Source organism: Neopelma chrysocephalum, unplaced genomic scaffold, assembly GCF_003984885.1.
Source record: "Neopelma chrysocephalum unplaced genomic scaffold, ASM398488v2 Primary Assembly neopelma1_97222, whole genome shotgun sequence".
Classification (NCBI taxonomy): Eukaryota; Metazoa; Chordata; class Aves; order Passeriformes; family Pipridae; genus Neopelma; species Neopelma chrysocephalum.
Genome location: NW_020925863.1, coordinates 1,724,608 through 1,751,493, shown reverse-complemented (window position 1 = coordinate 1,751,493; position 26,886 = coordinate 1,724,608). Strand labels below are relative to the sequence as shown.

The window sequence follows — 26,886 nt, the reverse complement described above, 5'->3', positions numbered from 1 at the left end:
AAGGCCAGGCATGTGGTCCTTTTTATCATTGACATTGAACCTGTACATGTCCTAAAAATCATGCTAACTTCCACTTAAATTGTAATAAGTTAAATAAAGGACACCACATGCATTGTAAACCTTCTCACTTTATTTCTAAACTTCTAAACTTTTTAACTGCTATTTACATTGCACAATAGTTCATTAACTTTCAGAAGCTTAGTAATGAGAATGTAATAAATATTTAATGTTAAAAAAAAGCATAAAATAATTATGATATAATAAATATTATATTTTTTATACAATTATTTGGTATTACTGAGATGCTCTCTCATAGGGCTATGTTACAAGACTGATTTATTTAAATCCCTTTTTAAGGATTAGAAATTGTCACAGATATTAACACTTGTGGCTGCATGTATGCAAATGTCTGAAGAAATTAGGCAAGATGCAGTTTAATCTCTCACCAGCATGCCTAATAGATTTTTGAATATCAGGAAGATTTTAAGTTTGGCAGCAAGACAAACTTGCTAGACGTGTTTATAAATCTCCTGGCAGATCCAAATCTGCTTAGCTTCAAAAAATCCTAGCTAAAAGCATTACCATAGTAATTGGTTATATGTCAAAAACAGAAGATGAAGATGTTCAAAGTACCTTGTCTTTCTAATGGATATACATACACATATATATATGACAGAAAGTAATACACAAAAATCTATAATCCTCACCATTGCCACCTGTTCTGTTACTCCTTTGTCCCACTGAGTTTTCAGACTCTTTGTATGGAAATTGAAGAGTAGTATCCAAACTTCGAAAGCCTTCTTTGAGAGAGTGGTGCTTATAGTATTCTACGAGTTCCTTTCAGAAGGGAAAAACACTATGTCATTGTAAATTGAAATCACATACTTTTCAACATTCTGGTGTACAGTCAATGACAGTTTTATTATACAAGTAACCTTATTTCATAATACAACATCCAACAGTACATGGGATTTTTTTTTAAAATAAAGTACCCTAAAAAGTGACAGCTTTTACATTGCCACTTATAACAAATCCCAAAAACAAAACAAAACAAACAAACAAAAAAAGCCTCACTAAAATCAGTTAAGTAAAACCTTTTTATCAGAGTCAACATTTACTGCTCCTTTAAGTCAGGCTGAGAAGGTATTTGCTTTTTTGAAGTCAGGCAGAAGGTAAGGTCAGGTGCTTTCTAAGGATGTGTTAAATGCCTTTGTTTTCTCAAATTGCTTTTGTATTGATAAGAGACCTTTACCTACAAATGTATTTGTAAGTACACAGATCTGAAATAAAGCATGTGGTTTGGACGTAAGTGTATAAATCAACAGCAACTTAATGTGCAGATCCATAGATCATGTAAAACTTTCAGGGTGGGGCAGAGTGAGTGGGTGTCAGACAGTGCACACTGTCTGAAAAATCTAGCATTTCACATTCTCCTTGTACCCAATCCAAGAATTTGATCTGTGTTTATGTGTGCATATATATAAACATTCATAGTTACACACAGAAATATTTTACATATATATATGCACAAATTTCTGTATATAAATATATAACACTAGCTCAAACAGTTTATGTAGCCAAGCAGACAAGTTACTTGAGTTTCTACTCTAAAAAAAGGCAACATCCGTCAAAATACTGACAGCTCATGGCTCATGTTATTCCTTTGCAATCTTCAACCCCTGACATTGTCTCTTCCATCTGAATTAGCGATAGTAATGTCAGTATCATACAGTTTGTACACAGAGCCTAGAATAAGATTAAAACAGAGCAGACAATTCAAAGCAGATATACTTCAATTGATTAATAATACTTCAAATGTGGAATTTCACTCTTAGAAATGCAAGCACAAGTAAACCCTTCACTCCCTTCCACTTACTTATATTTAGATTTTCAAATTCAAAGTTGACCAAGTCAGGCTTAGGTCAAAATAAGGAAATCGTACTGTGCTTAATCATTTCCTTCAATTAAAGGGGAAAAAAAAAAAAAAGAAAAACCCAACAACAAACAGAACCAAACAAAAAACAAACAGACAAGCAAATAAAAAACCACCACAAAACCCTACCACAATTCTTAGCCCACTTAGCCTACATCAGTGATACCTTAATTCCAGTCAAACAAAATTACTCAAATTATTTTGCCTCAGATCTAATGCATAGGCCCTAAATTCTTGATAACGGTCTGAAGATTATTTTCTGAACTCTGGAGCACTTCACTCTTTAACACTGTGAGCTGTTGCACATTCTGAAACTGCTCCTAAGGCAGAGTCCAAAGCTAAGCAAAATCTATGCCTGCTTTTAACAGTTCATAATCACACACCTGCCAGGCACTGCAAGGAAGTAGAAAGGTCAGAGAAAGCAAAGCAGAAAGGCTTTGCTGTTTGATATCAGCACATCATACAAGCTACAATGTCAGCAACGAAATTTTATGTCACGTATCATCACTAAGTATCCTGGCATTCAAAGTATAAAGTGAGGGTGATTTGTAAGCAAGCAGGATTCAAAGTAGGACTTCTGTATAAATGGAAAGCTAACTAGTATAAAACTTTTGTTATCTTTTTGCATAGCATAAGCCTGTAAGAATTATGCTGTTTGGTAAGATAGTAAGGATTCCAACTAGACAGAATTTATTTGTTGGCAAAATAACTGAAATGCTTCCAAAACTGGGAAAAAAAAATTACTTTGGGTCACAAAGATTTAGTTACCTTTAAAAGTTTAGTTTTTAACACCACTCTCGCATGAAAACAGTTGACAAACAACTGGCCTCTAAAACATTCATTGCAAAACCACAGCGGCAAGCTTACAAACAGATAAAGGTAAGCAGTCCCTGTCAGCATGGATGGGGCTCCTCAGGAGTCTGACATGTTACCACGATTCACAGCAGCAGCAGAACTGACCTTTCACCGCACCTTGGCCTGCTTGACACACTCATCCCATTTTAATTACTCTTGTGAAAGTTTTTTAAACATACTATGAAAAGTCTGTACGAGAGCTCTTCTACTGTTATACCTCCAAGGCAGTACAGAACACTGTGTCAGTGCAGATCACTACTTAAGGTTTCCATGGATGCTGGCTTTGTCTCTCTTCTGTTCCCACTTCTACTCAGACTCCTTTTGTTCCTCTCTTCTTTCAGACACTTACTTTTTCTCTTGCATCTACCCAGGACAAAGCAGTTGTTCCACGGCATGTACAAACAGTAATTACACTACAACACTACCATTTGTCTATTTAACTCTCAAGGGCACACTTCATAACACCCTAAAACTGTGTAATAAAATATTTTTTTTCTAATTGAATGTTAGCAAGGCTAAGTTGGTAGTGATGAGGCCTTTACACTAGAAATGTCTTTCATCCTCTCAACTCTGTGCTGCACTGCATATTCTTTTTCTCATTTTTACTCCAACTTTGTTCTTTACTTCGGTCTCTGATCATTGAGCTCTACTTTGAAACCTGCACCAGTGCATTAAACTGCATCACTGCCATAAGAAAATACCTGGCAGCATGCGACTCCAGTTGACATGCTTTGTCAAGATCCTGAGAGTGATCATATGTTCTCACCAGTTTCCAATGAGTCATTTGCAGTGTTTGCAGACTAAGTAGACACATCCTTCATGCATCTGAGCAACACCATGATTTCTATTGCTACCAATGATAAGATCTCAGAGTCCCGAGCCCTAACATTAAACACTTCATGGTTTTTAAGTACGAAATGAAGACAGAGTGCAGAAACAGCTTGGTGCATTCTTCATCAGGAAATGTATGTTCTTCCCATTCTAATGAGCACTTATTTCAAATAAGGTCAGGCAAAGTATAGATTATCATTTAATCTTTCACCACTTGTAGGATGCTCTGGTGTTACAGAGTATCAGTGGTAAAATGAAAATAATTTTTAAGGCTTCCTGGTTTTAAAGCTTCTCTTTCTACTCTTGTTTTGCATTATCCTTCATTTTTATTTAGCATTTTAGAGTACTTGAGTATGCATGCAGGAAGGCTGCAGCATAAGTTTTAATCCGATTGATTGTACTAAATATAACATGCTGAATGAGCTTCCTTTAACAATGCATCAGAAAATGCTTAAGCAGTAAAATTTACCAATGTGCTAAGGTAATTTATTCAGACACCATGTTTATCAGCCTTGTCTGAGCAAACTGAGCTATCAAGAAATTCTTTCAAAATTAAGTTCAAATAAAGGAATTTCTTTCCAGTACAAGATGACTGACAAAACACTCAAAACTCACTGATCAGTAATAACACCAAACTCTTATTTATGGAAAAGAGCTATTTCCCATATATATTTCCAAGCTATTAGCAGTTTAGATAGCCCCATCCACTACCTGTTCTGCTTTGTCTGGTGCACCAGAACCAGAAACACCAGCCCTTCCTGAGTTTTTCTGGGCTTTCTGACACAGTTGCACCAGCATCATTATGTTCAGCAGTACATTTGTACATGTGCTGGGCTGCAAAGGAACCTTCAACCAGCTATTTTTAGGGATCATTGCTACATAAAGATTTTCAAAGACATCAAACTCTCCTTTCAAGAGTCAACGTAACTCCATAGTGGGCCAATGTATGGGATTCAATTCCTCCTCTCCTTCACATGACTGCAGGGGACAGTCCAGTTAGGACAGTCCAGTCCTCACTATAAATACGCAGTTTTAAGTACATAAAACTATCACTTAGAGCTAAAATCATAAATATAAAAACTTATCCTATTAGCAGGTATGGGCACAATCGAAATATCTCACTCTCACAGCTTTCTGTAATTTCACAAACCAAAGCCGCTCTCATTAACAGCAACACGTACATGAAAAATCTCGCATTGCTAAAAATCTAATCAATGCTTACCATTAAATTTTTAAATTTTCTGTTTTCTGCAATGTGGAAAAAGCCATCTCTTGTTAAAATCTTAATGTGCTTCACTTCATTATTATACCTGTGGGCAATGAATAACTTATGAATATAAATGCGTTTTTAATCAGACACAATCAATAATTACCTGAGGACAAGCCCCAGTAACACCATACAAATAAATTCTTAAGACAAAATGTATATCTGTGCCAAAACAAAGGTGACACCTAATCAACCAAATATATTTATTAAAGTACAGCTAAAGAAGTAATCTGTAATCAGAAAAAAGTCACAAATAACTGCTCGTTCTAACAGGGAATTCCCATTTCTTGCTTGTATTTCTTGCTTCTATATTCATGTTGATAAACAATATGAAAGCAAATAAGACCTTCATAATAATTTGCATCCACAGAATTTAGTAACCACTTGCAAAGGGCTTTGACAAGTTCTCACTGAGTCAATCAAACATTCTCATTCACTTCAGAGTAGCAGATCACATTACACTCCAAACACTGCTTACTCTCATCCAATATCTTACACCATCATTTTTGTAGACTCGCTTGCTATACCAGCATTATAAAACCATTGCTACCTTCCTATTGTCAATCCTGCATATTCTTGTCAGGAACTTCAATTTTCCTATACCGACTCTCTTAAAGGCTGTATATAATTCTATAATGGGTTTATATAGGTTTATTTTTCTTATTTATTTCAAATATTATCTAGAGGTAAATGAAAATAAGAAAGCTTTCTTGAGGAGATCTTATTCCACTCCCACTTACTTAATACTAATTGCATATTCTCCTGATTCTTTGGTCCTGTGCCGCACCAGGTAAGTGCTATTTACTCTGTTAATAAGTTCACTCTCTGCTTGCAATCTTTCCATTGCTCCTGCAAACCTGTAACAGAGAACAATAAAAACTGCCTGTGATTTTTTTTTCAAAACTCCAGAGGTCTATCAAATATGCAACACAGAGTCACAGTATTCTACACTTGATGGCCACCTAAAAATACGTCAGTTGCAACTGAATACCACTTACAGATCCTCTGAATGAAGAATAAAACATGAAACAATTCCACTGTTGGGGGGGGAATTCTTAATTAAAAAGGTAGTTCTGCACATGTTGCAATGTCTGCTAAGGAAAGTGTTCAAGCCTAAGCATAAGCTGAATGACTACTGGCTTGAAAAGTTCATAAAACCAAATGTTTTTTCTGAATCATTTGTGCAAGTGAAACAACACAACAGTGGTCCAGAACCTTAGAATTTCCCTGAGTTCAAGTGGGATTTATCTTAACAGGGCAGAGAATCAGCCACCAGCAGTGTATTAGTTCAACAAAAGACCTATCCAAAAATTCGGTACTTCCACAAAGACACTATTTTATTTGGTTTCATAATTATGCGTAACCTCTAAAGACTGAAGCACAGTGGGCAGACTCAACATCCACAGGGAAAAAAAAATTCAGCCTAATACGTCAAAATTTGAAAAAGCTGATGCTCAGTGTTGAAGACAAACAAGTCACTGATTCTGCAGCCTGACTGCATAAGCAGATTTGTGTCCTTGCTCTGCCTTGCTGGTTTGGGTGGGATGTCATGAAAGGCTGTCAGCAGACATTTATTTGCAAAGCTAGAGGTTAAACTGTTAATTGGAGAAAGTGATCTAGCTTCCAGGGAAATTATGCCTGTCTTACCATTTTACAAAGTAGTATAAAGGCAGTTGCCATCACAGTCATCATCACAGACCACTACCATGTAAAATTTCATCCTAATACATCACTATCAATTAGAAAGGAGCTTTAAGTAAAAAAAACAGTTATTTATTACAAATCCTGAGAAGATAAAGACTGATGCCAATGACGTGCTTTCTTCTAACAAAATTATAAGCAGAGTAAACATTAGAAATTAATTCAAAATACCAATTTTAAATATTAAACATTCTATTTGCCTTGTTATGGAAAACCAGTATTTGTTCAGATGCAATCCTGATCTCACTTTTGGCAAGCTAGAGGAAATCAGAATTCATGTCTAAATGACAAAGCATAAAATCAGTGAAAGAACACAAGTGATGCTTATTCTGTTCTCTTAGAATCATCACATCTTTTCAAGAAGCAAACTGAATTCCAGTAAAGAGTTCACACACTAATTAAGCCCCAGACCAATAGTGGTTGATACACTACCCTTTTCACAGAATCAGAGAATCATCAAGTTTGGAAGAGACCTTCAAGATCATGTAGTCCAACCATCAACCCAGTATTGCCATGAACACCCCTAAACAATACCTCGAAGTGCCACTTGTATTTCTGCAGTTTTAATGTTGGTGGAGTTTTTTTAAAGAAAATGCAGAATTACTCATGATATAGATGCATTTAACATTATTCCTTCCTTTATTCACTTAACATCTAAGATATACTTCCATTCTTCATATTATACTCATCTCCTATTATTCTATTTCAGACTTCTTGGATTGAAGTTGTACAGCTACAGACTGGTAAACAAAATGTCAAAATTATTAAGCACTTTATTACATCAGAAATGCTTTTAGACAATGCATGGGGTTGCTTTCCCCAACCATTACACAATGTAGCCTTCTGAAGCCCAGAAAGGTTAAACCAATATAATTTAAATTATAGTAAACACTATAGTTGATTTCTATGACTGCTTCTTTCAGAGATTCTTTTAAGACAAGAAAGAAACTCACCACAGTTGTGAAGAGTAGTCTACTGGTTTAGGAACCTAGGATATCAAAAGATACAAGAGAATGAGGATCAAGCTTTTTTTTTCTAAAAAACACAGATTAGACAGCAATGACTTAACTGTCAATATCCAGATGAAACAAATTAAAAGAAACACCTGATCTAATTACTCTGCAAGACTTTTCTTTAAAAGGAATTACAATAAAAACAAATACCCCATATCATTCTGAAAGTAGTACAGAATAGTTTAGGTGACAGTTTGGTTTTTTTTTTTTTACTTTATAGAACTGTTGGAAGCTTTTCTGACAGTGCCTACATTCAGATTTCATACACAAAATAGCCCAATGTTACGTATTGTTGAAAAGTATAATTAAAATGTGTAACCAATTTACAGTAGCATATAAAATTAATTTAATGTATTCAGGATTGTATGGCCTTCCTTAGAAAGACTGTCTAGTGGGAAATACAGTCTAATCTTCTGAGATACCTGAGGATAATCCATATCTTGTGTGACGTCACTCATTCATTTGTATTTGACTTGGTTTACTCTTGTCCTGTATTTTAATAAGCACGTAATTTGATTCTCAAATTAAATTTAAAAAATTAAGCAAACTGCAATCAGCTTGCAAAATGGATGTTATGTGTACGCATAAACACATGCATAGATAATGTTTATTCATGCACAAGATGCCCAGTATAGCAATTCCTATGAAAATCAGCATTTCATCTTGACCATCTCCCATTGGTGTATGATAACTTGGTATTATCCGACTCTTCTAAAACATCTGAAAATTAATTTTAGTGAAAGCTTGTCATACATCTCATACACTTATTACTTAGGGCCATATATTCTTAGATAAGCAAATGATTTTTTTTTTCTTCCAGTAAAACCAGAGAATGTTTTATTATTTTCTGGACTCTAATAGGAAAGAAATTACAGTAACATTCTTCTCACAATTTTTTATTCATCATATATGGAATGTTTTCAACAGAGACTTCCAAGCACAGATCGACTCAGGAAGATATTATTATAAAGGCCTACAAACTTAAATTGATTGAAATTGTAATCAATTACAAGTCCCACTAACTTGACCTTAGGTATCAACCAAGATCTCATCAAATCTCTAGAACTGAACTGGAAATAAACTGCAATAATGGGACAACCCCACCCTAAAAAAACCCCCAAACAAAATAAAAAACCCAAACCAAATCATATATTTAAAAAAAAAAAACCAAACCAGAAAAAATACCTAAAGAAAAACAAAACAAAAAAAACCCCAAACCTCCCGCATATTTAATCACAGTATTTCAGAGTTAAAGTTGCAAGAGTCAAGTAATGCAATATTTTTGTGTTAGGCTCTCCAAAAAGCTGTAGTATATTCTAGAAGTACTGCTGAGGTAGTAATAGGCAGCTTTTGGATGGAAAAAAAAAAGTGCAATAGGAAACTATGAAGCAGTTAGTGCATCAGGATACTGTAAACTAGATGTCAGCAGACAGCCTGAGATGTGGGAATGTAAAGAGCAATAGGATATTTACAACCACTTGTGCAATCTCCTCAAAAAAAGCACAGTTACTGCAACGCAAAATTACCACATTATTGTAACAAGAATTGTTACAATTTCACCATTTTCAGACTGTCATCTTCATGCTAAGAAGCCCCAACACTAGTTATACAATGCACTTAGTACAAATGCTTCACTAGAAACACTAAGTACATTCTCAGTGAATTTCAGAACACTTTTGAAATGAGAAAGTTATCAAAAAACTTACTCAGAAATTAAATTAGTAGCTCCCCCAACTTCTCTTTCTCCACAGGGATAAATAAAAGTACTCAGGTTCTTGTGATAGGATAGGATTTTGGCTAACCTGAAATTTATTTCAGACCTAACTTCCATCCCTGTCCTGTTAAGACTCATTTCGATGAACCAAATGTGCAGAGTTCACTGCTTACTGCCCTTGACATATTGGTCTCTCAAATTAAATATACAATCCCTTACTTAAATTCCACTCAATCCAATGCTTTTATAAGAAAAATTCTGAATTTTAAAGGACAGGGCCAAAACTCAAATTTTTTCCAAACAATAAAGCAGACACTAGTGTGGAACACATTAAAGTTTTCTGTGATGATACCAGGGTCACATGTTCAGCTTGCACAACAGTTAATCTACCCAGGTATTACAACAGTCATTTAGCCTAGTTCTTGAGAGAGAAAAAATATGCATTACTCCCAAACAGTGTGGACAAAGGGCTCTCAAACAGCAGCATTTGTAGTGCTGGTAGCACATGAACACCTTGGAAGTGCAGGGAACCTCACACAGTCAGGGACTACCACTGGCAGCAGCAGTGGCTCTTTCCTATCCCTACAGCTACTGATGGTGCTACTCGGGCATCTCTGCTTCTAATGGTGAGACCTGGCAAAAAGTTAACAGGTCATGGATATGCTGACAAATAATTCCTGTGAGAAATATTTTAGTGGAGCAACCAAATGACACATTTCAAGGCCTTCTAGGCACTTACAAAGCTTTAACATGCTGTAAGATATTCCTAAATATTCTGAATTTGTCAAGTAGTTCTAATAAGTTGGAAAGGATATAAAAATTCAAAAATGGTTTAAGTCCATCCTCCAGAGCAGTTAAATGATAGATGAGTAATCCTTTTCATAAATTTTGAATGGGCAAATATATATATACATAACAAGAGTTGTTCATTGTCACGAAACAGAGTAAAATCAAATATTATTCCAGAAGCTCTTGGCTTGCTATATATCCAATGCCTCCACAGAAATTAGAAAAATGGAGGAAAGATGGGAAGAACAAGAAATTAATCATATGGTGCAGAAAATGTCTGCTGATATACACTACTTATTGTAAAAAGAAAACATTGTTTATAGGTACATCTGTGAAAAGTCTAGAATATAGATATTCTGGAGCTCAGCAGTTTTTCATTCCATATTCATTCCTGAAGTCTTCTGATATATGGATTTTATGCTGTTTCTGGGCATTTTTATATCAGAGGGTTGTAAAGACTGTTAGACTTCATAATAACAGTAAAAGTTATAGCATGTTTAAAACCCAATTGATGTTTCAGTATCTTTAACTGCATCATTTATCATAATAAGATGTTTATATTTCATCCTTCCAAGTTAACAGTGGCAAAGCATCAATTTATCTTTTTGTTCTGATTGTGACACTGGTTGGTAACACTTCATGAATAGTATTTATTCATTCTGTAAAACCGTGTTATTTTCAATACTCCTCTAAACAGTATATTTTAAATTTAGCAGAAAGCTTTCCCACTAGAAAGCAATCTTCAGAGCACCCCAGTAGTGTTTTGCCTACCTTTGGATACCCCGCTGCCTCTGCTTTAAAGTATAGGGCTGATTCCTGAAACGTTGCTGCAGTTGCTCACACCAAGACCTAACAGGCACTGCCTGTGACCAGGAACATCTGAACAAGCCAGGGGTGGGAAATCCACAAATTTAACAATAAGCAAAGAGTGGAAGGATGAAAGCTAAGTTCACATAACATTTTCATCTTTGTTTCAGATTCGTTCTCTCATCCAATATAACACAACTTGTACTCACAAATATTCTGCGCATCCCTCTTCAAACAAAATTCTAGAAATATGGGGTACTAAAGATATCCTATGATATACTAATGTATTTATACCCTTTAGGATCACATGGATATTTGTTCTGGAAACTAGGCACAATATAAGCCCTAAAGGCACATAAAAATGCAGCTACTAACAGCTGATTCCACCCACTTATAAGCCACTTAAGTGGCGTATCTTGATTACTGTAACAAAAGCAACTCGTTAATAAGTCAAACTGTTGTGAATCAAACTAAAATAAGTGAAAACTGCTTTAAAGTAAGAAATATGATTCACTACTGGGTTTATGCGTTTTCATCAAATTATCTCAACAAAGGAAACTACAGTAATCTCATGCACAGTGTTACAGAGGGCAGAGAAGGAGCAAGTGTTTAGTATATCAATGCATTTTCACATCTGTACACAAAACTGTTGAGTAGATATTACAAAATTATTTTTCTTATTGCTTTCCCAAACTTTTCTAGATTGACAACATTCTTGTGTGAAATAAAGGCAGGTAAGAATCTAAAGAGAGAAGAAAATTTACCAAGCAGTCAGAATTCAAAGTTTTATATTAGTTTTACAATTTTTAAACTCACTACTTAGGATGTAATCCTTCTCTCTAACCCAAAGTGACTGGGGAATAGATTAGAGCCACAGCATTCTCATCTTACTGCTGGGGAAGGGAGAAAGTGCACTTTCACGTAAAATGTATTTGATCTACATTCTGGAAACTCTTTAGACAGTTTAATTTATTCATATTCCCAAAAGTTAAACCTGCTTATCAAACCATGTTTTCTTGACTTGTCCTATTTACATCTGATAACCAAAAGAATGCTCTGTTTTAAGCAATATTGAACATACCATGAAAACACAAAAGAACTAGAAACAATACTATTTTCTGAAGGAAAGATTAATCTTTATTAATGGTATGAACTAGGCAGTTTTTCTGTAAGGCGACAAACAATCGTACTTACACATGGGCTAGGTTTTACTGCATCACTTGGGAAGAATCCAAGCTCTCCTGTTGTTAGATTTCTGCCCTAGAAAAATGAAAAACACACAATTTTTTCCATTTTTGAGACATAATGGAGACTAATAGTAAATAATAATACATGCACAGGGATTTAGAACAATAAGTATATCTAAGAGTCTTTAAAATAAAGTGCTGTTCTAATAAAGTGTTGCCAAACAGTTGTGTGGGTTTCGTTGTTATTTTGTTGAGATTTTTAATATAATTGAGTAATAATTATAGCTGATAGACCTGAGAGCTCTGAGAGATGAGAGGCAAGAAGGGAGCTCAGAAACTGGGATCTGATTCCCAGTTCTGTCAATGTCTGCCACTGTCTGATATCTTCATTAATGTTAATTATCTCCTTTCAAGTTACTTCCTCCTCAGTTGGCAATCTAGAGAAAGCTGCCCCATTACAACATTACAGATCCCCACAATGATTTGTGGCACTCGCAGCACCCGACAGATCAAGACAACTGTAGTGGGAGTTTAAGGGTAGTAATCCAACAGGCAACTCAGACACTAAAAGGCAAGGGTTTCCATAAGTGATGCAAATCATTGGAAATCAGGTGGGCAGAAGAACACTAACAGAACTAGAGATCAACTCTCTGTCTACGATATACTCACCACATGCTATAGATCCATCCACACAACTGGGAAACCAGCTGCAGAAATGGCCTAAAGTGAGCCATTAATGCGACACAAGTGCTGGCTCCCCAAAGTTTCAGGACCACCAATTTGTGCCCGATCATCACAGATCCATGTCTCAGCAATTCACAATTCAACATCAACCACAGATCATCTCCTCAGCCAGACAGAATAAGAAAATAAAAGCACCTTTCTAGTCCTAGTAAATATTCGGCTGTGACCAAGCAGATCACATGTTTCATGGCAGAACAGAGCACATAGCTAAAATTTCTAAACACAGATACATAAATTGAGGGCAGTAAAATGTGTATTTTGGTAAACAAAATTCTTCATTTAGCAGATCCTTAAAGGCACAAAAATGCCTAGCCTCCATTGAATTTAATATACTGACTGTGAACATCATATATTCTCAGCATTTGGCAATGAAAGTAAGCATGAGTACTTTACAAACATTAAAATCTTGAAAATTACATTTATTTTTTATTTTTAGTGGCATAGCTACAACACAAAAAAAATTAAGAAGGGAAAAAGCTTCATAAACAGACATGGAATTTCTTCATGATTTTAGTCAATTTTGTTTCTGTAACACTAAATATGTTATTGTACCCTAATACACAAAACAGAATTCAGCAAATTCAAATAGGGTGGAGCTGAATCTAAAAAAATTAACAAAGGTTTACAAGAAAATTAAAATATTCTTTGATTGGTGCCACCCTAAGCACAGTAGATGATTGCATCATTTTCCTTGGGAGATCACTATGCAATCTATCACACACAGTAACTGCCATCTTTACCAAATATACACAGAAGTGCAAGGGAGGCAGAGGAGAGAGGAAAGCAGGCAGGCAGCACTTAAGCTAAATATGCTTTATAGCAATGATATTTTAAAAAGAATTATGTGCAAACAAGTGACAATCTTACAGATTTGAACCTCTGTTCAGCCCCTTCAGTTCCTTGCCTCCTTTGACCCTACCTGAATACAGGTTACCCTTTGCACCCCTATACTCTATTTACTCCTGAAACACGAATCCCTCTGAAGTATAGACTTGACTTTTAAGCAGAGCTCTGTGAAACAGTCTGCCATCTAAGTGATACTTATTTTCAATACTAATCATACCTGAATAGCAAGTGGCATCACACTCAGTAAGACCAGCCACTGAATAAAACATACTAACATCTATCAAAACATGTCTGACCTCACTTCAGTTACAGCTTTAGCATCACTTAGTAACCTGTGTTGTTTATTTGATGAGCTGTAAAGAGTGAAAAAATTATACCTAAACCACACATACATATCTATTACAATCAATTCAATTTCTAAACTGAGCAACGGTCAAGTTAAAAACCCACTGCAATATTAGACTTCCAGGTCAGTTGTAAATTACTCTAAAAGGCCTCTTGAATTATTTCAGATTTTAATACAAATTGCATTTTGCAGGGTTTTTTTCTTAATATGCATTTTAAAATGTAGATGTCATTAAAAGACTTAGAAAAATCTGCATTAAGCAGTCTGTGACAAGACAGGGAAAAAAAATATTCCCGAATGATGCTAATGGAAATGACAATTTCCATTAAGATTCAAATCTATTACTAAAGCTTCTGGGGGAAAAGCCTCACACACTCTCTGGTTTCTGCTAGTTAAACACAGGGAGATTCTAGCTAAATTCTTCAGCATGATAATCACAAATAACAATTAAGACAATTTCCAGTAGATTGAGTTGACGGATGCGTATGAACATGGCAATAGAATCAGTCCCACCAGGTGCCAATAATTCAGGCTTGTACTAATTGTATTAGTCAGATGATTACCTTCTAGCCAGTCCCAAGTCAAGAGCAGGCTTAAATGCTTCTCCAGATCAGAACATTAGGCCTTGCAAAACCAAGTCCAGCACACAAAACTGTATAGGCCAAACTCTGTCAATCAGCATTTGAAAAAATTTATTTCTAGTGATGAGAAATATCCATGATGTGCTAAATAACAGGTTTGGGGGGGGTTGGAGCAGATTTGATTTTTTTGTTGGGTTTGGAGGGGTTTCTGGGAGGGGGTGAGGCGGTTGGGTTACACCTATTTTCATATTTTTCTATAGATACAGCAATTCTATTGTTTATTACTTCCCCTGATTAAATGTTGTTCAGAATGATACAGTGACATAGGAGGAGTTCACTGATCCAGACCTGAAGAGTTTGGAGAAGATTTAATCCTAACTGTAGCCCAAAAAACAAAAACCAAAACAAACATGAAAAAGTATGACCCAGCTCAGAGCAAGCAGTTTTTATATTATATTCATTAACTTATTGTAGCCTCAAAGAAAAAAGAAAATCATGAAGACAAACACAGGAACAACAATTCAAGATGACAGATGCTTCCCAATTGTTGTTCTTCTATTAATATCCTGAAAGTTCTTCTATTTAGCTCTATTTCCATTTATCCAATAATATAAACAATTAAGACAGCAATCAAGAAAAATGAGACACACTTTATTGCATTTATAGTTCAAGTGAATGTAAGTCAGCATTTTCAATGTTTATAGTTCTCAATTAAGCAGAAATTTCAGTAACAGAAGTAGTGATGTGAATCATGTGACAGCAAATTTTGCCATCAATAGAATATACTTTTCCCATGTACATTAAAATCCTATCCTTAACTGACTTGAGAGGGCTTCAAGAAGTTTAGGTGTAGTTTTGTTTTGCCGAGTTGTTTCTCTTCCCTATAAACCTAATATTCCTTAACTGGGGTTTTTCAATAGAGCTTTTAGTTCTGCCATGTTAGCGAAGCAGTGGCTGAAAAGTCACAGGAATTTGCTGTTTATGCCAAACATTCTCCTTAACTCTTACAATTTCACTAGAAGGACTGCCACCAATGTCATGTTCTCACAGATTTATTCACTGGGGCTTTTACTCTAAGGCTGCAAGAATGAAGCTTTACACCACATAGGAACTACTGGCAATTTAAAAGTAAAAATAGTCGTAATTAGACATTGATTTGGATAAACAAAAAAGATTTTTTGTTGTTGTTCAAAAAGGAAAAAATTACAATTATTAATTCAATAAGAAATTAATATCTGGACTAAAAGAATATAGCTATTTGCTAAATTATACAGTACCTGCCAAAATAAGCTATGTGCATCTCCTTTAAGTAGTTCAATAGTGTCCCCAATCTGGATATGCAATGGTGGACCATCCTGTGCTGCTGGCTGTGGTATTCCATTGTAGTTTCGAATTACTTGCATTTTTGGTAAACCTGAATAAACATACACACAAACACAAAAAGAAAAGAAACAGACAAAACATAAGCCCAAATTTATTTTTACTTAATGACAATTGATAAAATCTGAAGACCACAAAAGCAATCGAGCAAAGAAACGCTAGGTTTTTAACAGGTACATGACTAAGGCATTAGCACTTAGTACCATGCACAACCTAAAAGAAAATAATTACTTCAGAAAATCATCTTTGTCCACCTTTCTTCTTAGGGAAAAGTTGATTTCATGCCTATAGGGACTCTTTTTAACTGAACATGGGATGTTCAAATCACTACCATTGAGCGAGCATATCAATTCAAAATCTTAACCAGAAAGTTTTTGGTTAAGTAAGGTTTTTGTAAGAATGTATTTTAATAAATACAGGCAAGAGTGAAAGCATGAAAAGTCAAGGTTGCTGGGCTGCCATATTTAACATGTTTCATGTGACAAGAGAGTCATGATTAACTTAATTCTAAAACAAAGGATCAGTAGGCCCACAAAAGACCTACTTCTGTTGCAAGATCACTACTGTAATTTAGGAGGCAATAAACGCAAATAACCATGATCTCCTCCAAATTGTACAAAACATGAAAGAGATCATCCTCATTAATTACTACTCTCTGTATTAATGAATAAATACTAATCCCAAGTGCTGATGAAACATTAGGCAAAGTAATACCAGCTCTTATGTTACCCAACCCAAATGACACCTTCGTAAGTTTTACTATTTCTGCAAGTTATCTGGCATACTTAAAATGAGCACCTAATTATTAGTAAGCCATTATTCCACTTATGCAAATACTAGGCCTTGCTTTGTTTCTCAGTTGAAGGCTGTCATGCTTTCAAATACTGATTCAGCATCAAGAAATGCTTCATGCACTGCATGGTAAATAGAAGCAATGCTGCATACAAGTGTCTTCTCAGAGCTGATGACTGTGTCCTAATGCAAGGAAAAACCCTTATCACAATACACATGATAGTTCTGCATATGTGATGAACAAACTGTAAGCATGTATTCATCTTACAGATATACTTGGAAGTCAGAACAAATGCACAAAAAATTATTCATGTTATAAAACCTTGTATTGAGTGATTTAGTTTAAGACATTTTTAGTATGCAGATATAATATACTTAAAACCCCACCCTCATATTGATCTTATCAGAAGATGCTCAAGAAATGCTCATGTACTTCTGAATGCAAATCCTGGTGGGTCTTTTTAAGGTACCACACTGCCGAAATTATTAATCATAAGCATGAATAAAAGCACTTTTTATTTCTATTCCACTGGTAATTATGATTATTGGCATCTCCAAAAACTGGGCCAAGAGAACAGGGGAAAAAATTGTGCAGTGTCAACCAGCAGAATTATTCTAGAGATAACACAGAATTAATCTTGTTAAAACATATCATGCCAAGAATAGTTGTGTATAATTTGGTATGTTTAATTCTGTAAAATCTGACAGCAATTTTGACGATAAAATTACCTAGGCAGATACAACGTTGGAAGCTTTGACCTAACACCTCTTGACATCACTAGAAATAACCCTATTCAGTTAAATAGGCTTTTGTGTTACAGTCTTAGCCCTCATGGAGTTTATTGACTTGCTTCAGATCCCTTCTTAAAACTTGTTTCTTGTAATGCCCACAGAAACTGTGACAACTACAGTGTTTATTTGCTGGTCTCTACTATAGTGACCACCAAATCTTATTGTTCTATTGTAATTTTACTACCTAATTTTATCTAATTCTTTCCTTTGGCCTACTTAGAAGTTCTTTGTGCTCAGTGTTGTTGCTGTGAATACACCCTCCCTAACACAATGTATATGCACTATCACCAGACTAACACAAACTAGGATCTGGAATAACAGGGATACATGGCTAGGATTCCAATACATTGCAACAATATAGTAGCCAGTGATATTGCAATGCTGTTCTGTATTACTTTCATGCTACTGCATGCTATCTTCAAGGCCACTGATAAAAAATAACTGTAGAAACAAGAGCAATTAATTTTTTTGTGCTAATTATTTTAGCATACATTAGATTTTACTCACATTCTGAAAAGCACTTTCTACCTCAAAGTAAAATAACTGAAGACAGATTCACTCTCTAACAACAACAGTGCTTGAGTCACTAAGAAAAATGTTCATTTCAGTATCAGCAATACCAGACATGCATAGACAGCCTGTATTGATCAAAGATACAAAAGTGGAGAGTGCACAACTAATGCGTTTTACTTGTTGTATGAAAACATGTCCCTGTTATATGATTTAATTTTTTTTTGTTTTAAATCAGTTTTTCTGAAACAAAAGACTAAATGAAATCTTTGAATCAATCAATCAGAAACAAGCACATACTATGCTGGAATAGTTAAATTTTCCATAGGTAAGTGTTCTTGTCACAGAACTTCCCTTATAGCACCATCAAGCATGGAAGAAATAAATGGGGTACAGAAAAGTTAATATATTGAGGTAAAGAGTCAAAAAGCTCCAAACAGAATACCTACCTTCCTTTTTACCATTAATTACAAATTTGAGTATAGTAGCTCAGAAAGAGTTTAGCAGATTAACAATGAGCTGGTGTACATTTAACTGGATGGAAACTGGTCAGCCTTCATGTGCTAACATATACAAAGAACAGCAGGGTGAGAGGGATCAAGTCCTATCCATTGTGAACACAGGAACCATCTCAAACAATCTGTCAGTTGTTTAGCAAGCTTATCCTTAAACTCATTTGTTTGCTCCTACTGTTCATTTTAGAACTATATTCTCTGAGCATTTAGAATTGTGCTGGCTTTGGCTGGGATAGAGTTAATTTTCTTCACAGTAGGTAGTAGGAGGCTACCTATGTGCTGAAAAAAGGGTTTGCTTGCACAGTGTCAAGGCCTTTTCTTCTTGTACCACCCTGCCAGTAGGCTGAGGGTGCACAAGAATCTGGGAGGGGACACAGCTGGGACAGCTGGCCCCAACTGACCCAAGGGATAAGCCATACCATATGACACCATGCTTAGTATATAAAATGGGCTGAAGAAGGAGGAAGGAGGGACTTTGGAGTGATAGCATTTGTCTTTCCAAGTCACTGTTACACATGATGGAGTCCTGCTTTCCTTAGGATGGCTGAACACCTGCCTGACCAGGGAAAGCAGTGAATGAATTCCATCTTTTGCTTCACTTGTGGGTGCAGCTTTTGCTTTACTTGTTAAAGTGTCTTTATCTCAACTCATGAGTATTCTCACTTTAGTGCTTAGTTCCTGGCTGGGGTTAAACCACAACAAGAATCTTCTACTTTTCAGTGTAAATTAGTTCATGGCCAACTAACTTATATCCATCCAGACAGAGGCAGCAGCTTGCATAGTTCTTCTCCTTGCCTGCATTTATTTTCATACCATAGCTAAAGAGAGCAATCATACCCCTATTAACCTTCATTTTGCTAGGCTAAACGAGCCAAGTTCTTTCAGCTTCCTCTCATAACAGATCAATTCCTCTGAGGCAGTATACCAGCTGCTTTACAGAAGTTCAGACAGACAAGATCTAGAATATTTTCCTTGTCTATCTTGACATTTCATTTTTAATTGGCACATGGATTCACAACAAATATAATCATTAAAAATCCTGAGTGCTTGCTGTAATATAATAATGCATACAAGAAAAAGTGATATGCTACAGAAACCTAAAGTGTTTTAGAGTATGATTATGGATCATTTGTGACAGAAACAGTATAGAACCACTATGCATTAATGACTAAAACGTGAAATACGATAAGCATTAAAGACACTGTCATTGCAAGGTACATAGTTGCAGTACTGACAGTATCTGACAATTGCAGAAAACTTGTGGAAACACATCTGGCACAAAAATGTTACTCATTCACATGTTCAAAAGCAGGTAAAATTCCAACACAAAGGACAAGGTCAGGATTTCATCCATGCATTACTACCATTAATGTTACAAATCCCATTGGCTTCCATGAAGTCATATGACCAAGTTTTTTATCAGGAAACTTTCTAAATTAAAGATACAGAAGAGCCTGGCAGTTTCCAGCCTTGCAATAAAAAAAGCAAACTTATCCATTTATTACACCAATAAATAACTGAAATTTACTTCACTTGAAAACCAGGAAAAATTCCCAGATTCCAAGAACAGTCTTCATAGTCTAGCTCTGGGTCACAGAACTAACATAAATTGATGATCTAAATTGTAGCTCATGAGAAAAACAGAAAGCAAGGTAGAGTCAAGATTCACAAAGTACCAATTCGTCTACATTATAGAAAAATAAAACCTTTTATAAACCATACCATGCATTTGAGTATTTCATCTCATAATTATGAGTCAAGGAAGGAGGCCACATTTTAGAATTAACATAGTACATAATAAGTTAGAATACCCAGTACATACATGAAACAAAAAAACCCACATGAAGTACTTGTATTCCTTACAGCTGCTCTGCATTTATGAGCCACACTGAATGACCCCCAGAGCTTCATGCAGAGATTCAAAAATGTTATTTTTTGCTAACAACATGCATAATGCATGCCCTATGGTGACCTCTATCTGTCAAAATTGATTCCAGCATCTGTTATTTCCAAGCAATGCAGAATGTGGTTTAGGCTTCAGGCAGGGATCATTTTAACATACAAAATAATGACACAGCATAGAGGAGGGCCGGGTTCAAAGGTGAATTTGTGGATATACTATATACTATTAGCACAAAGACATAAAACAGCTTTCTCTGCATTAAATATCCCTTCCTAGTTAATATGTAGGAAGACTTTCTTCTTCTCTAGAGAAAATATGGCCTAATCACAAAGTATTTATAACCCGGTCCAAAAACCCATAAATGAAATGGAATAAAGCCTCCTGACTTCATGAGGCTTTGAATCTGAAACAGAATTTTAGACTATTTGACAAGGCCACATCTTGATGTTTCCAGAATCAAGACAGTGCCACTTGCCTTTCACATAGGAAATGACATGAAGGCTCCCTAATTCTGTCTTTTCTTTCACCCATGTTTTGGGTGCCTGTTTGGAACCTCTGAACTCGCTTTAACCCTTTTTGGTTTGTACCTTTGTAGCTACAAAAATAGGGAATGCAGTTCTGCTGAGAAACAAGCTGACATTTAGTGATTGTTAAGCCTTCCATAGTAAAGACCAGGAGAAATATTCCATCTCAAACCTCAAAGCAGGTACGTCCCCAGGCATCTTTACTCCCCAACCAGAAAGTAAGGGCTAAGTAACTCATGGCAGTGTCTCGTTGGATTAGATGTCTGAACAGTGACCCACTGTAGGGATAGTTGTGCTTTCAGAAGAATTTGTAACAGGAAGCTAGAATTCGTTTTTCACTTAGGAAGACTTTTTTTCCCTTTCCCTTCTAAATTTCAGGGAAAGTTGCAGGGAGACCTGAAAGTAAGCTCTCTCTCCCTCTGGTATGCAAGAGAGAGAATGCTCACAGACATATACAGGGCCTCCTCAGGTCTGAGAGGGCAGGGGAGGACAGAGAGCAGATAAAAAGCCTTGGAAGAGCGTGGGAATTTGCCTTTCCTCTGAGACCCTGTGCTGCCTGGCAGTGCCGTGAGGTTTGTAAGTTTTAATGTGTTTGCCTCCAAAATAAACCCTGTTTGAACCCTTTCCACTGCCTTGGCATTCTTGGGGAAGGTACCTGCGTATATGTTACTTTACACCCACAGTATCACAGATAATTTTAACAGCAGAAACTAAAGAGACACAAGTAAAGGGGAACTTGGATTGAAATAAAAGTAAAGAAATAAAAAAATTAGTATTTACAATATGGTAAGTAAAGTTAGACTGAGAAGGTGTCAGATCAAGAAGTATAACTGCAGATAATAAAGTAACAAGGAGTTATGATAAAAGAGAAAGAGGAAAACAGATCTGTTGATAAGGACAGCAGTGTAAGAGCAGATGGACCATAATACCCACAATCTAAGCATTCATGACACACAAAACACCAGCTTTTTGACATGTTTGTTGGCAACATCTAGGTCCAACACTAATATTAAAAGCTACTTAAAGGAAAGCTCTAATCTGAGCATGGGCTATATGAAAACAAAGTCCATTGGCATTCTGTGTATATCCTTCAAATCAGCTCTGCTACCTTCGGTGTTTAAAATTCCTGTTTCTAATAATCTTATTGCAGTAAAAATTAACAGTAAACTTGATTGTCCTCTCTTGCATTTATCAAGAGAGCAGCTTCTCAATTCCTCATCAGTGTCATCTATTTCCACAGCCAGTGGAAGTCAATGGCTTTGTACAGTTACTGCCAACAGCAAAGCTTGTCTAGAAGGACTTCTCAGCTGGTGAGGAGACATGAGAAAAGCAACACTAGATAATCACCTTTAAAAACCCACTTACATTCATTTTCTGACAATGTCTATTAATGGCTCAAAAGAAACTAGGTTGGGGTGAGGGGTTTTTAACTTTTAGGCTGAGTACTCGTGACACAAATTACAGATCTCACATACATGGAAGATGCCAGCATAGCCTTTTAAGTGCACTCTTCAGAGTGGCAATGATTTAAATAATTAGTATTGGACAAAATTAACACAATTAATAAGTACATAGACACACCTCAAAGAAGATACTTTAATCGAACTTTTAATCCTCCCAGTCTTAAGTCATTATTTTTTTATGTCATCATAATTAGAAGTTCTAATTTTAGATATTGCTTATAAGCCTTACATTCATAAAATAATGGAATGGGCTGAGTTGAAAGGAACTTTGAAGATCATCTAGTTCCAACCCTCCTGCCATGGGCAGTGACTCCTTCCACTTGACCAGGTTGCTCAAAGCACCATCCAACCTGGCCTTGAACACTTTCAGGGATGGAATCCCCTTCCAGGGATGGGGCATCTACAACTTCTCAGGGCAGTCTGTGCCAGTGCCTCACCTCCCTCACAGTAAAGAACTTCTTCCTAACATCCAATCTACAGCTTCCCTCTTTCAGTTTAAAGGCAAGATGGCTGAAGTGCTGACAGTGCCCAAGACTCAGCTCGGAGTATTTCACTTGTCCTCTCTAAGTGCTTTGCCTTTGATTACTGTTCAACTAAATCTCATTATTTGTCCTGTGATTAACCACAACGCTGGTGTTTGCCACTTGACTCAATTTTAAGTCAAAAAACTACAGAAGGCTAATTATTAAAACATTTAACAGCTACCACAAGCCTTAACTCAACTGTGTAGGTTACCGCTTACATAGATACATAAGTAAAGCAACCCTTTTAGGGGCAGGGCTTTCTTCCATAAACAGAGAACTCACATGCACTGGGGAAAGGTGGGGGAAGGATGTGGAGGGGGGCAAAATAATCTTCACTATCTCGTATTTTAGATGACAAATCTGTAATGCACTCCAAACCACATCTGATAAACACTCACATTTCTCTTCCAATTCCACAGAAATTGAAGGTTTAAGGACTGTTATCCTACAGAACACATAAAACTACTGAAAAAAAAAAATTCACAGTCCTAGCCCTGCTTTCTGTGGCTGTCCTTCCTCAACTATTCCAAAAACTGTGTCCTTCTTAAAAACCTTACTGAAGCAGCATTTGGGGTTCCCTCCAGTCCTTTGCTACCTGTCAAATCTATAGTTTTTCAAATACTCAATTTTCCACCATTTCTCTTTAATCCTGCATATATAAACTGTATTCTTGGCAGAGACCTCTGTAAAAATGGTCAACCATCAACCAAAATGAAGATGTGTGGGAGGAAAAAATCTGTCTGCTAACAGTCTGATCAACAACTTGTTATGAGAAACAGAAAAACACAACTCAGGAAGTCCTTTTGCTTCTTCGGGTTTTGTAGACCTGATCATTAGCAAAAAGCCCCCTGATAAGTAGCTGTATCTCCTTTTTCCAGTTAAGATCCACACAAAACTTGGAACTACATTGCAGATCATAGCAGGAGTTCAATACGAGGAAAATAAACAATTCTAGCAATGTTGTTCAATTTACAAGGTTGCATTTTTGAGACTGTGTTATTCCTGAAATATTTCTACACATTTTTTTTATATTACAGTAGTTTGTTCTGCTTAAAAAACAACGCTCAGACAAATGGGCATCTCCCCCTGCTCTGAACATCAGTATTTGACTTCACTTAAACATTTTCGTCAGCAAAGGTTTTTGAGGATAACTGCTTAGTGACAATATGAGCAGCATTAGTAAGATTAACAGCACGGGAATATGGACATTCACTGAGGCAAACAGTCCCCTCTCAGTAGCAGCTTTAAGTTTTCAGGTCTTCCAAGTCAAGGTCAGCTTCATGCTCCTATAAATACAGCTAGCACTTATTTTTATCAGAAATAGGTAATGTCACAGTTTATCACTGAAGATTCTGACTTGGAAGGGACACACAAGGATCATTGAGTCCAACTCTTAAGTGACTAGCCCATACAGGGATAAAACCCACAACCCTAGCGTTATTAGCACTATTTAGCCAAGAAAATTCAGAATCCAAACTGAAGTTTCAGCACCATTATTTTTTTATTTAGAAAAGGAACTCCAATAGAAGGTATTTTCTTACTTCACTCTTAAGTAGGGACATTTGGCATGTTGTGTCATTCATTTTAAGGAATCTGGAAGCCTGCCTCTGTGCAAGAAAAAACAGGCACTACAAAAATGCTTCTGATGAGCCATGTTTTTAAACTTCAGAAAAGAAACCCATGAAGGCTGTCTTTTGTGAAAGGAATAAATCTATTATTATTTAGATGACTGATGACCACTTGTCTCTCATGCCCTTAAAGGTGGTTCTGCTCACAATTCTCATGGATTCAATCCTGAGGTTTAAATTTACTTTTGTGTCTCAAAACTGAATGAAAAGAAACTGAAGATTTTGGGAAGTCAGGAGACAAAATATTACAACAGAAATATGAAAATTAGTCAAGTACACTGCAGAAAGAATCTACTGACACACAAATGCCAACACATTCCTGTTTGCACAGCAAGCATATTCACAGAATCACAGCATATTCTAAGTTGGAAGGGACCCAGAAGGATCCTCAAGGCCAACTCTTAGGTGAATGGCCCATATAGGGATTGAACCCACAACCTTGGTATTATCAGCACCAGGTTGTGACTAACGGAGCTAATCTCACATGAACTCTCCTGGGCAGCTTTCAAACACTCAGTCTTCCCTTATAATATATACATTTGTTTTTGGAGATCCATATGTAACTACAGTAATAAGGGATGATATTTTCAGAAAGATCAAGTACCACTAGCTCCAACTTCATTGGTCAGGTTTTTTTCATTATTTTTTACTTGCTAAATTTTACACAGAAACTTTGGCACATTAATTTAGAAAACTTGGACATGCCCTAGATTGATAACTGTGGATTGCTAGTGCAAGAAACTATGTTTAAAATAACAGCAATTTTGTGTGCAATTCCAACATCATCTGTTAGTATCCATACTCAAACCCAGGCACTTTCACAAAGGAGAGGACTCCCTCCAGGACTGCACTGAAATAAAGTGGAAGAGAACTAAGAAAGTCACTGATTTCATAATGGTCATTGTGATTAATTAAGAGTGAAAACTATTTTTATTTCACTGACAGATCTTGGTTTCCCTTTCACAGCATGTTTTCCTCCAAACAAGCGTTAAGGACAAGCTCTTGTGTTTTGTACTATTTTAACTTCAAATGTTTATTCAGGCAACTAGTCCTTACCTGCAGTGACATAGGCAGCTATTCTTGTGAGCGTAAGGGATTTTGGAATTGCCTTGATTGAAAAGAGGCTCAGCACTTTGAACAAACATTAGAAATGGCTGAGCACAAAATGCTTAATGTGAATAAACAATAAAGAATAACCAGGTTCAAAAACACGGTTTTCATTTGTTTTGACAAAGTAATGAAATCTCATCATTTCAATGTAGTCTAGTAGGTGAATTAGGGATATAAATTTTAAAAATCATCATGTCTCAAAAATAAGAAGCTTCATTTATTTTCTTTAAAATTAAGTAAAATGGAGTTTTGGCATATGAATTAAAAAGTGTGGTACATGCGGTGCTGCTTTTTATAAAAGCACACAGCATGAAAATTAACCACTGTTAATTATCACATCTTTTAATGTAATGCCATAGACAGGCATGGCATTCTAACACATGTATTTGTTCAAACATGTACCTGCCCTGAGGAGCTAACAACTTGCACTGGGCAGATACTATAGATGAGCTAGGAAGGTGTGTCCAGACAGTAGATTACGTGCAGCAAAAGGCTCTTAAAAAGACGGGTAGGTAGAAATCCATTATTCCACAAAAGTAATTATTTTGAACTGTATTTTTAATATTAATTCCTGCCTGCCATGGGATGATTCTGCAGCAAGCAGTAAGAGAAAAAAGACTTGAGAATAGGAACCCAACTTTGGAAACTGAATTTAATACTATCATGGATCTTGTACAGGACATAGGCATTTCTTCTGTTATTGAGAATTCACAGACGGAATAATTTTAAAAAGAAATAACCCATGAAAACACCTATAGCACCTAAAATCTTTCACAGGTATCAAATTTAAAAACACGCATTGCTGCAAACGTGCTGACATTTTATTCATCAAGCATTGCAAAAATGAAAATTAAATTATCCTTCATGCAATTTCTTTTGTGCTCAGTATTGAGTAATAGCATCTGCCTCTAAGATGAAAGGCCTTAGTCTCCATTTCTGTTACTTACAAGAATTAAATTCTCTAGCAAGAGAGGCATTTTAAATTATTACATAACACGAAGGGGAAGTGGGTGATGACTGGCAAAGCAGGCAGGTTCCAGCATATGACAAATAATTTTGCCTGCATGCACCCTCTTCATAATGCTACATAATCCTTCAGCTTTTCAAGTTAAACACTCTTGTGATCTTACT

The 26,886-nt window shown here is 36.0% G+C and overlaps 1 protein-coding gene across 2 annotated transcripts in view; it reads right to left on the bottom strand.

Moving 5' to 3' along the window:
• The window catches only part of VAV3 (vav guanine nucleotide exchange factor 3), a 157,767-nt gene that overhangs the window by 14,411 nt on the left and 116,470 nt on the right, over positions 1 to 26,886 (bottom strand). For both annotated transcript variants that reach the window (XM_027671909.1, XM_027671910.1), the window contains exons 20-25: positions 15,892 to 16,028; positions 12,105 to 12,170; positions 7,541 to 7,575; positions 5,627 to 5,743; positions 4,842 to 4,929; positions 708 to 837 (exon numbers count right to left, since the gene is read on the bottom strand). In XM_027671909.1, coding sequence (XP_027527710.1) covers positions 708 to 837; positions 4,842 to 4,929; positions 5,627 to 5,743; positions 7,541 to 7,575; positions 12,105 to 12,170; positions 15,892 to 16,028 — 573 coding nt within the window. The remainder of the gene's footprint in view (positions 1 to 707; positions 838 to 4,841; positions 4,930 to 5,626; positions 5,744 to 7,540; positions 7,576 to 12,104; positions 12,171 to 15,891; positions 16,029 to 26,886) is intronic.